The 11,705-nt window shown below is 40.8% G+C and overlaps 1 protein-coding gene across 1 annotated transcript; it reads right to left on the reverse strand.

Moving 5' to 3' along the window:
- Positions 1-296: 296 nt before the first annotated feature.
- LOC104839662 (carbohydrate sulfotransferase 9-like) lies at positions 297-11,419 on the reverse strand. Its single transcript, XM_010580076.1, has 4 exons — positions 11,345-11,419; positions 4,333-4,443; positions 1,827-1,974; positions 297-1,370 (listed from the first exon to the last, which is right to left on the reverse strand). The coding sequence occupies exons 3-4, from the start codon at positions 1,918-1,920 to the stop codon at positions 520-522; spliced, it is 945 nt and encodes a 314-aa protein (XP_010578378.1). The 5' UTR covers positions 1,921-1,974; positions 4,333-4,443; positions 11,345-11,419; the 3' UTR covers positions 297-519.
- Positions 11,420-11,705: the final 286 nt, after the last annotated feature.

The following is an 11,705-nucleotide window of genomic DNA, read 5'->3' on the forward strand; positions in this document are numbered from 1 at the left end:
GGGAATATAATCTGGCACTAAGTTCTGTGTAATGCAGCTTCAAGCATCTGAAGTTACTTGCTCCTTTCCTACAAGATTCATGATTGACGCTCTTGCAGACAAAGAGTGGTTTTACTCTAAAGCAGATTATTTATTGCTTCATATGTCTAACAAAAAATTAAAATCATTTATATAAAAAAATGGTGTTCTAAAAATATTCATTGTGAAAAACAACATTCTTCATCCTTCCCCTAACTCTTACCAACAGACCGAAATCTACAATTTATAAACAGTCTTCCTAAAACAAAGATAGGCCATTAAGGATCAACAGGAGGACAATAATTTCATACAGGTAAAATACTGCACAGTACAACAGATCACACCAGGGATTTGCTATAAGAGTGCTTAGGATGATAAACAATGTCTCCAAACACCAGTAAAATCTCAGCAGCAGTCAGTCACCAACCCATCTATCAAGCACCCATAAGGACAGGTTCAGCCCATTTTGTACAAAGGAAACTGTTCTTTGTTTAACCTCCATTAGTCATTCAGAGAAAAATAATCCTCATATTTCATAGTATAGTTGAACAAGAAAAAATCCATTTGATACAATTTTTTTATTTTCTTGATTTGTTCTGAGTTCAGCTGTCTGAGATATTCCAAGGTGATATCACCGTTAGTTCGTTTCTCTGAGCCATACCTCTTCAAGCTGGGGTAGTGCAGGCTCTCTGGTGCTCCAATGACTTTCAGAACATGCTCAGAATCTAACCCAAGGGTTTCATACTTACCCAAAATATCATAGTGAATGTTGCAAGGATCACAGAGCAAAAACATTGGTTTCCAGTGAATGTCAAGACTATTAGGCGGTTTTGCTATAATGAAGTTGACAAACTCCTGAAAACTCACTTTTTCAGAAGAATTTTTGTTTTTCCTGAACATTGCCTTAATCTCATTAGCAACAGTGATACTGTAGAACGGCTCAGAGTGCAGAAGTTTGTCTCTGTAAGCTGAAACCAGCCGTTCCAAAGGATGTCTGGTGAACATCACTTTGGTGTAATTATTCAGAAATTCCTTTTGTATGGCAGGAGGGTAAGTCCCCAGCTTTTTGATCAGCGAGGTTTGGTGGATGTGATCATGCTCAATTTCAGAAGCTTCTGCATTCAGGTCTGCTTGGAGAAGAAAAATAGTTCTCTTCCAATTGGAGCAACCTACCTTGGGCACCTCACAGTAGATAAATTTATGTTTGTGCTCCACAAAGAGCTGGTTTGCAACATGAGAATCTAACTTGCTTCTCAATTTAAGAAAGTTATTCTTCAGGCAGACAGAAGCCAGCGTGCTTTTGCGATCATTTTGAATTGCCAGCCAATCTGCAGTGGGATCAGGAAAAGCACCTACAACAAAGGAAGAAATTTAAACCATTAGTGTGAAACAGACTTATATAAGCCTCTTTCTTTGTGACAATTGTAGCACTCAATCTATCTCCCTGCATACAAAAGCTAATGAAGATGCTAAAATCAATTTTTTGTTTACTGTCACCGGACTCCACTATGGCAAACATGCAATAAACTATCCTGCTTAGTGAAAAGTTTGTTAAATTAAAATGTTCAACATGTTAGCAATATTACTCTAAGTAAGATGGATGTTCTAACACTTCTAATGTCAACTGGCTTTTGTAGTGCTCTTCCTCTCATAAATTGCTAAGATAGCTATCACAATAACAGGGCCTTGGATATTTTCATAGTATTGTTTATCACTTAGGCTCCATAGTCACTTTCTAATACATTTGGGAAAGGTGTCCCTGGTTCTAGAAAACATTAAGTCTTTCTGTTGGTAAATTCTTTACTCACCTGTTAGGTTTTTTTGTCTCCTACAGAAAAACCCAAAAAGAAATATCCCAAAAATAAAATTTGGGAGAAGGAAAACTAACACCTTCTGGTTCATATTATTTTTACAGGAAGGAGGATGACGTGATCTCTAAAGTGGAAATCTGCCTTTCTGTCAACAAGGAAAGATAGTACAAGTTAGATTTTGTATGACTGATATAACAAAGATAACATGGTATTCTCTTACAGAATTTATGATAGCAGAAAGACCTTTCAAGCCCTATAAAAACAGGCTTTGCTAATAAGTAAAAATTCTCCTATGAAAAAGACTCACTACAATTATACCGTTAAACCAAACAGACAAATAATATGACCACTTCAAAGTATTACAAAATTCCCCCCTTTCTCATAACAATGAACTGTGTATGAGCAAATACTTCTCCTTTCTCCTCATTTAAAGCTGGTCTTCCTGCCAAGCAAACATTCTCTCCCTTCACACTGTGTAATGATTACCTTATTTAGGATTACACAGATGTATTTTTTTTTTACTTAACCTTACTTGGAGTCTGGGAGTACAAAGTTTTCTGTAACCTGCAACAGGCCTATCCATAAGCCTATGATGCGTTCAGGATGAGATTCTTCCCATCTCTTGCCCTGAAGCTTTCCACTTTGTACAAATAAATCAATATTCACTGCAGGAGAAACTCTTCCACATTCCAGCAGAGAATCCTAACTACTAACAATAAATGGATTCTTCCATTCTCTGTCTCCTCAAGACACTGCAGTGTATGTACGTCTGCTGCCATTACTGCTGCAGCATAAGAGCCCCCAAATGGTTCACTATGGCAGGAAGCATATAGAAGCAGCAAAGGAAACAACAGAAAAGGAGATGTCCCTTGTTCACAGGTAAAAGGAGAGAAGGCCAATGCAGTCCAACACTCAACATATTTTCTCTCCTGTGCTCACTCATTCTGTCCTCTTGCACTTCCAGGAGAGAGAGCTCTCTAAGTCCTCTGTGCAATCTTACTGTGTTGCCCCCATTAGAAAGCTCTTCATCAGCGTGCTTTTAATCACTTTTTATTTGAAGTAGCAAAATTAAGTGCAAAGCCATAACTACTGGCAAACACGACATTCTATTTCTGTCCCATAAAGTCTGCACCATCAAAAAAGTCAAGCAACACTGTCTTCCTTTTCCACTTTTCAATTTTTCACCCTGAATCTGCTGGCAATAAAAACTTCATAGCCTGGATTTCATGTTTTGTTTTTACAAAGATACAACAGGACCACCCTGGAAGTTACTTGTGGTCCTCGCCACTCCCCAGCAGTGTGGATGTACATAAATCCCAGCTGCCATATGGAAACTGGTTTCCTGTGTGTTCTGAGACAGCAGTAGAGACAGCCCTAGTTAAATTGCTGAAAATGTACTTGCACACTAGGTTTCTTCTTTTCAGAGCTGACGGGTGATTATTATATCACACATCTTTACCAGAATATCTTCAAACTCATACAGTTAACAGCATTACTAATTATTAAACCTCTCTTAGTGTAGGCATGACCTGAGAGGGATGCCTGTTCACTATGTCTGACCTGTAAACATTGTTATGAACAAATCTGCAGTCACATATATTAACAATTTACTTGTGTTTACTTTATACTGTTATGATACTCATTCAAATGAATGCAGTATTTTTACACATGATGGCATGTCGCCAGTATTTTTGCATTTTCTTGGCTGCGTAAGACCATTATAAAGGCTACAAGAAAAAATATGGGTTGATTTTCAGCCTTTAACTTCTTCTTCACTGCACATCAATTCTCCCTTCACTGTGCGATCTATTGACTTCTAACACATCAAAGGCTGTTCTCAAGGCCACCTAAAGTCAGTCAGATTGTTCATTGATCTCATGAGGTCCAAGATTGAGTGATCCCTCTTCATTCTTTTTCAAAGGGGTTTGAAGACACGATTTCACACTGTGTAGCAATTAAAATAAATATGACACTAAATAATTCTGTACAGGGACTCCTTGTTAGAGTATGCTTAGGAGAAAGAGGTTGGGCTTAATTTACCTTAAATGCTATCACTTCAGGGTAGTTACTGTTATCATACTTGTCTCAGGAATCAGAAAATGAACTAAACTAATTTACCCTATTTAGATACTTGTATCATATATATTTGTTAATTAAATTACTGGTACAGAATATAAGGTCTGCCATAATACACATTTCATGTTGAAACATGTCAATGAGTCACCAGAGGGAAATGGAAGAGACTTGCTTCCTTGTTTATGAAGCTGTTTATGAGCTAGTCAAACACAGGAGACAACTCCTCTTCTAAAACATTTGCATATTTGTGGAAGCAAAAGAATCCTCGTTTTAATTGAGGAGAATGGTCAGACCATAAGGAGGGATAGACAAGGTCCAAGGTGAAATCTGTCTGGACCCCTTAGAAAACTTCAAAGTGCAGACTGGCTGTAAGAGCTAAAACCATCCATCAAAAAGTGAGGTCAGCATGATGATTCAGAGAAGCTACCTAAAGGTGAAGTCCAAAGGCTTCTTCTGAAGTTGTTTTCTGATGGGATACCCCAATACGGAGTTCTGTGTAATACAAGTTCTCCAACGATGAAAATCACCTAAGAGCAACCTGAGGAATAAGAGGAAAGAAAATTGAGACCCATTTTGTCAGAAGAGGGACAAGTCACCTGGAAATTAAAAAGGGGGGAAAAAATCCAAAACAAACACACTTTTGTGATACATTCATTGTCAGTAGATCAGATGAACTTTTTCTTCTATTTCTTCACTTATGTCTTCTCCAGGTATTTGTAATTGTGTTGTCTATTTTAGATGTAATAAATTAATACTTCTATTTGCGTTTTACCTCATCCTACCTTGAATAAGTGTGATTTAAGGTGACTTGGTAACTACAAGGCATTCTTCAATGAAGGTGTGGTGAGTCTATTAACACAACAACTACATAATAAATAGTCTAATTCTGCTGTAACCGAAGGGCAGCAGAATGGGGTCCCACAGGCAAGGTGGAAAGACAGTACCATAGGATTCAAAAGAAAGGCAGAAATATCTTCTAGTGAAAAGTAACACAGCAAGGAGTCAGAAACCTAAATGTCTCTTTGGAACTAACATATCCCCAAAGAGAGTAGAAAATACTAAAAAAGGGGCATTAATCTGCTTTGTTCTTGTTACACATAGTCGTGGGGGTTTTGTGGATTTTGTTTTTTGCTTTTTTAATTTTTAATGAAGCGTAAAATCTAGATAACAGCCTTATACCACACTGTTGGTTTTTGCTTGTTCTTCAGATCACATCATGATATATCAACCATCATAGCTATGGCTTAATATTTTCAACTCTGCTTGTCTTACTGGATTCTGCAGATTTCATCAGAAATAATTTTATGACTTTTTCTTGGACATTACTAAACAGTAAACCAGGCAGTAAGAGGAAAGATCCTCATAGAACTCTTTCTTGCAGAACCCTTTCAGAAGGATTTCTATCAGGTGATGAGACCTTTTGAGGCCTGTCCGTTAACTAGTGTTTAATTCCTTCAATGTTTGTCCAGCTGATTTGATGGCTTTCTAGCCTCTTAGCTAAAACATGCTGCAGTATCAAGTTGAATGCTTTATACAATTCTAAATCCACTATATCAATGTTATTACCTTGATCAACCAAATCCAAACAAAAATAGTAAGTTGGTTTGGTGAGATACATTTCCTGTAGCATAATCCAAAGTTTCTATGTGAGAGCAACCAGAGCAATTGCTTAAGCCAGGAGTGGTACCAAACAGGGAACAGATTATTGGAGAAAGCGATGCCAATCATCTCATGTGCATGAGAGATGGGAAAAAGGCCTCAAGCCCTCATTTTATGAGAAATACTTATTGAATTCCAACCTTCTTTGCACTAGTGGTAATTCTACCATCTCCCTCTACCAATCCATTGTTAAGAATCTTTTCTTCCCAATATATACACTCCTTATAACAAAACAAAAAAAAGCTGCATCATGTTGTTCATATCTTTGTTCTCAAGTTTGCTGAGGATAAAATGTTCTTTCCATCCTTCTGTTTCCTTCAAGAAATTTATAACGATTTTCTGTTTTTAATTACTTTTAACATCCCCATTTTCTATATGCTACACTGGGTATGGAGGAGTGGCTGGCAACTTACTTGCACATCCCCTGTATGTCAGGCTAGATCATTTGACCCAGAAGAGCTCTCTATCTCAATGATGAGATTGCACTTTTCCAGGGCTCTCACAAAATTGTCACACGCCTCAGTTATCCGATAATTTTTTTCAGTGAAATTGCTTTCTCTTGGTTCATTTGTCTTGTACTTGCTGTCCATTTTGTGATACTAGACCTTCTGCAACCATCCCAAACATCTGTTAGCAGACCGGACCTTAACTGTTCGTACCATATGTTGCTACACCATGACCACTCACACTTATCCAACCACCAGCTTTGGTTTTGTAATGAGTTCCTTTTCCCCCGACCAGAATGAGGTCTGATACAGAATGTCTAGCACTCTTTCAATTAGGAAATATTTAGAGTGTCCAAAGATGTTTTAATGATAAAGTCATATGAGTACATGACCTAGCACATCACACTCAGATTGAAGTTCTCCCTCCTGCCATGCAGGTTTATTCCTAGCACAGGCGCCAAAGGAGTAGATTGCATTGCCTTGAACAGGTATCACTGGTACATCATTCTGTCCTTGGACTGCTGAAACAATGATTCATAATACAGCATTCCCTAGTCCTTCTCCTGGAACTGCTGAACCATTGCAATTGAAAAATCTGCAGTTTTTTAAAGAAGTATTAAAAAAATCAGTCTGAAAAAACCAATATTTTGATACTTTTATAAACAATTAGAAGTCCTATAACTGGAAATGTTGAATAAAGATAAGTCTTTATGTATGGCACCTGTTACCCAAGTACAGAAATACATGTACACACACTTGTGTGTGTGTGTGTGTGTATATATATGTATTTCTGAACTATATGCATGTGTACATATATATATACACACATATATGTGTAGTTCAGAAACACATTAATATCAGTTACAGCATATTATTTGTTTCAAGTAAACTAAGTAGGTTGATAAGGATTTAAAGTTTCCTGGTGATAAACTTAGGAAGGTGTGTCTCAAGCTAATTTTTTGCAAGGACAGACCTTGGTTACAGCTGAGCATATGGAGTGATCGTCTGAACCCTACCTGATGATAAGTGGGACTTTCAGGAGTAAAAGAATGAAATTACAACAATACTTATTTGTGTTCCTGATACATTTGAAGCCAGAAGTAGAAAAAGGTACCAATAGGGCAGCTCAGCGGAAGGTAGGGAAAATCTCTGGAAGCAGATAACATTCTCAGTTGCTGAGCGCCATTCTGTACTTAAGCCCTGTTAATCCCTTCAAAAAGACACTGCAAATACATACATACTGATATGTACATAGGTACATAAAAGGTGAGGAAGAGATGACATGTAGAAACAGCCCAGGAACAGCCAGAATAAAAAACGAACAGGAAAAACAAGCTTTGCTGGATGCAGTTCTGAGTGTGCTGTTCTAACAGGGTGAACTGCACCTTTAGAAGAAAGACCCTTGCTCACCCAAATCTGCAGCACCCTTGCTCTGGTACAACTTGCTATGGATGGACAGGAGGGAGGGAGACCCCAGAAACTGGAGTCTCAGGAAGCAGGCTGGCCAGCTCCATGAAGTGGAAAATCATTAGTGGTTTAGGAACCTCCAGCAGGCTGCAGACAGCCAAGGGCTAGAATGACCATCTGATTTGGGTCATTTTGCCAACAAGAGCCAGGGTCTGACATCACCTCACTTGCAGCAGCAAGGGCTGAAAGGTGTTATGCAAGAATGGGTACAAGCTCAGAAGAAAGACAACATATGAGCTAAACTGGGGGCTACCGAGAAAGAGGCTGACAGATGTCCTACAGAATAGCATACTTCACAGCAGTGAGGTGGGTACAAAGTCACAATTTCCAACGTAAGCACAAGCTAAAACTCTTGTTCCGTGCAGCAGTCATTTCAGCCCTCTATTACTGCATCAGATTTCTTTCTGGTCTCAGCAACTGTAGTGCTACCTTCCTCATTGCCATCATTAAACTGCTTGTTATTCTTATTACACCTTGCCTGTCTTTTAGCTTCTCCTTCCCTATTTCATCCCATGTCATCTCCCTATCTTGCTTTTCAAGGTTTTTCTTTACCTGTCATTTCACATGCAGCTCAACTTTACTTTCTGATCACTGATATTGCTAGCCCCTGCTAGCATTAGCCCCTGCTAAAAAACAAATAGCTTCTGCTTTCTCCTCTGCTGCCCCCCTTTTTGGAAGAAGTTTCTGAAGCACCTACAGAGCTATTACATTTTTCACCTAAAATCACTCCTTAAAATCCTACTTTTGGGGAATGCCAACACCAGTTAGCCTGCCAGTGTGCTAAAACTGTTACCAACCAACCCACAAAAGAGCGAGTGAAAGGAAGAGCCAATTTGGAGATGAAAAGAACCAAAGTGAGGAGAAAAAAAAAAAAAGAGTACATGGGAAAAGGCAGCACAGAGTCTGACAGAAAAAATGCCAGAGAGGCAGGGAGCAGCAACCTGAGGACAAGTGGTGGAGATGGGGGCATGGGAAATAGAAAGGCTGTGTAGCCTGCTCGAATGATACTGTGGGAAAGGGAGGTTGAGAACGGGAATGGAAAAGACACAAAGTATAATTCAGTGAAGGTGGAGAAGAACAAATTCAAGGAAATGAGTATAGAAAGGAATAATGCAAAACTATCAAAAAAATTACCACAGACGTTTAAAGAGGAATAAGATTAAATACACTGCAGTCACTCACACTCTGGAACCCAACCTTTACTATGTGATCAAACTTGTGTCTGTTTTCCTTCCTGCAGTTGTAGCCAGAAAGGCCACAGGCTTCTGATTTTAAGTATGGCTACTTCACATTGATATTGTCAGGGAGCAGTGAGGGACAGCTCTTCCCTTTGGGATGGGGAGCTGGGAATCAAGTGCAATAACTACACAGCCAGTGTGGCAGGGGCCTACCAGCCTGGATTCATGACCACCCCTGAAAGGTGAAGACCTGGAGATGGTGGCCAGGTTCAGCCAAGAGACCAGATCATCAGGCAGAGCCACGGTGACATCAGCTCATAGGTGGGCCCAGCCTGGCTGAGCCATGGGGAGTTGGAGACCAGCCCTTCTGCGGCATCACTGGGGCAGGGACTGATGGCACTGGGGGGCTGAAATGGTGTCCTGGGCTGTAGGCAGGGTGGGAGAAGCCCCACAGGGCTGGGCAGGGACTGTCGGTGCCCTGTTAGTGCTTTTGGGGCCTGATAGATAATATGAGAACAAAGCACACCCCCCCCCTCTGCTTGGTTACCTGGTAATGGGCTGTGGGGCTTTCTTATCTAAATGCTTAATTCAAAATCCAACGCATGTATCAACTGCCATTTAAACCACTGCAAAACCAATCATAGGAGAGCAGCCTTCACCACTTGCTTTTAGGGAATCTAGATTAGCCCAAGAAACTTGGAAAGGAGGAAGAAACAGAGAAAAGGAAGTATGGAAGAAAAGCTCAGAACATGATGCACGCCTACCACGGTGGCAATGAATGACATCCTCCCAGGCTTGTTTCATGGGAGATGGGGCCTCACAAAATTCCTCTGCTTTTCTTATTATATTGATAACTAGGTCTCTGGGTTTTCATGTGTTTTACAGTTCCCTCCCATATTTCTCTTTTCAGTTACTATTGGTAATAGCAATGTTATCCTTGCCATTCAGGTCTACCCACCCTGTCTCAACTCTTGACCCCCGCTGTCCCCTCCTGATTCTCACATGCCTGTGTAAACTTGTTTCTTTCATTCCTGCCATTGCACACCAAATAGCATAGCCAGAACTGTCTGTAAAAGTCCTGGTTGCTTAGCACACAGCCCCCAGGCAACCTCCTGGCTGCTGTTCACCTCTTTACATCCTTTGTGTATTTGCTCCACTAGTACCCCTCTGACATAACTGATGACAGCCATGATCTCTCTTTCTCTTTTTACACTCCAGTGCATACAAAATGTCTCTATTTAAATTAATTTCCTTTTTGCTCCCATCCTCTCCAGCTTCTTCTATCATTCTAGACCAGCTTTTGACCGTCATTTTCAGGATCCGACACCGTTTTGTCCAAAACCATACCTCTACTTTCATTCTCTCCAGTTCTTTCTTTTTATACTCCTCCAAAGGCTCCTGTACAGGAATCATGAACAAGTCCTTACACCAGTGTTTTGGTGCCTGCTCTTTTACAAAAATAACATCTTCACCTGAAACGTCCTGACACTTACTGACAAACTGTGCATATGCATTCTTCTCTCTTCCTACATGAATCTGGACCTATTTTTCCTTTCCTTTCCTTTCTGGTCTCCTCTGTATTGCAGGACAAGCTGTTGGCAAAAATGCTATGTTTAAAGTCTGTTTTTATGAAACATGTTTTTACATCATACTATGGCACATGCAGTATCAAATATTAAGAAGTTAGAAAACAGTAGGATTAAAGTGGTGTGTGAGCTAAATCAGAGAGCATAAGATGAAGTATCTGCTGGCTTTTGAAACTAAAGAGCTGACATTTCAGAGTATTTAACGTTACAGTACACTCTAAGTTTGAAATAATCTTGCTGATTCAGTTACAGATATGAATGCTCAAAAGATCTGCAAATCTCGTTTCCAGAGCCTGTTCCAGTACCAGCAAATGGAGAATGGACAGTCAATGAGAGTCTCTGAAAAGGTGGGCGCCCCACACCATGTGGTATTATTGTGGCAGACAAAGAACCCAAACTCTCATCCTAAAACCTCTTGCCTGATTCACTGCACACCTTTCCTCATCTGCTGTAGATAGTGGACATCCTACTGCACAGCCCTAGAGCATCTCAAGAGCAAGTCCATCCTGTGAGCTGAGAGTGTCAAGTTGTGTGGAATACCTTGTTTCTTTAAAAACGAAGTGTTGAAAAACTACCAAAAAATGTATTCATGTGGTATCATAACAACATGCACAAAAATCAGTCAGTGGTGAATCATTTAGCTCCCTTGACTGATCTTATGATACTCACTCCAATGGAATAACCAATAGTGGCAGTGGGCTGCTATCTTCTGAACAAACCCAGCACCAACAACAAGGAGACCCAAGCTCCTCAGACTTACCTGCTGACAGCAACAAAGTGGCAAGACTCAGGCCTGTGGAACGCCATTCCTAGCACTAGAGGAGAATGGTCCCTAGCACAGCTTGTCCCTGCTTCCCCTGCTCCTACCATCAGCATGGCCTGCCCAGAATCTTCCACTCCTGCTACCCCCAATACCATCTCCTTGCACCCTACTCCCCAGCAGCTCGCCAACACCGAGCTCCCCTCCTGCTGGACATATATTTGCATGGGCATCAGTACTTTTCCCTCAGTGCCCGCCCCAGGTGTGACCCCTTTTTCCCCAGTCCCTGCTTCCACTTCTCAGGCAAAATTTTAACCCAGTCTCCAGCAAATCCTCACCTCACCTCCAAAAGCCGTCGTCGTATCATTCGCAGTCAGCTTGCCCAGCAAATCCTGTTTTCTGGCTTCCCAAATGCTCATCAGATCTCACCCCGATTCTGCTGTTCAGCCTCCCCCATGCACAAGCCAGCTCTTTGCTGGCTCCCACTGCCAGACTCCTCCCTTAGTCTCCTCAGTCAGCCTCAGAGCCCACCACACCAACCACGCTTCCGAGCCCTGCTCATCAGATCTGTCTCTCCTTCTTCCAAACCTCCCACGCAGACCCACTGCTTCTCGCTCTCAGCAATGTACTCAGCTAGTCCCAGGCTCTGCACTTCAGCTCCTCTAGCTATTTTAGTATCTCCCAAACTATACTGACACATTTTC

Source organism: Haliaeetus leucocephalus, unplaced genomic scaffold, assembly GCF_000737465.1.
Source record: "Haliaeetus leucocephalus isolate CR32 unplaced genomic scaffold, Haliaeetus_leucocephalus-4.0 Scaffold696, whole genome shotgun sequence".
NCBI classification, from domain to species: Eukaryota; Metazoa; Chordata; class Aves; order Accipitriformes; family Accipitridae; genus Haliaeetus; species Haliaeetus leucocephalus.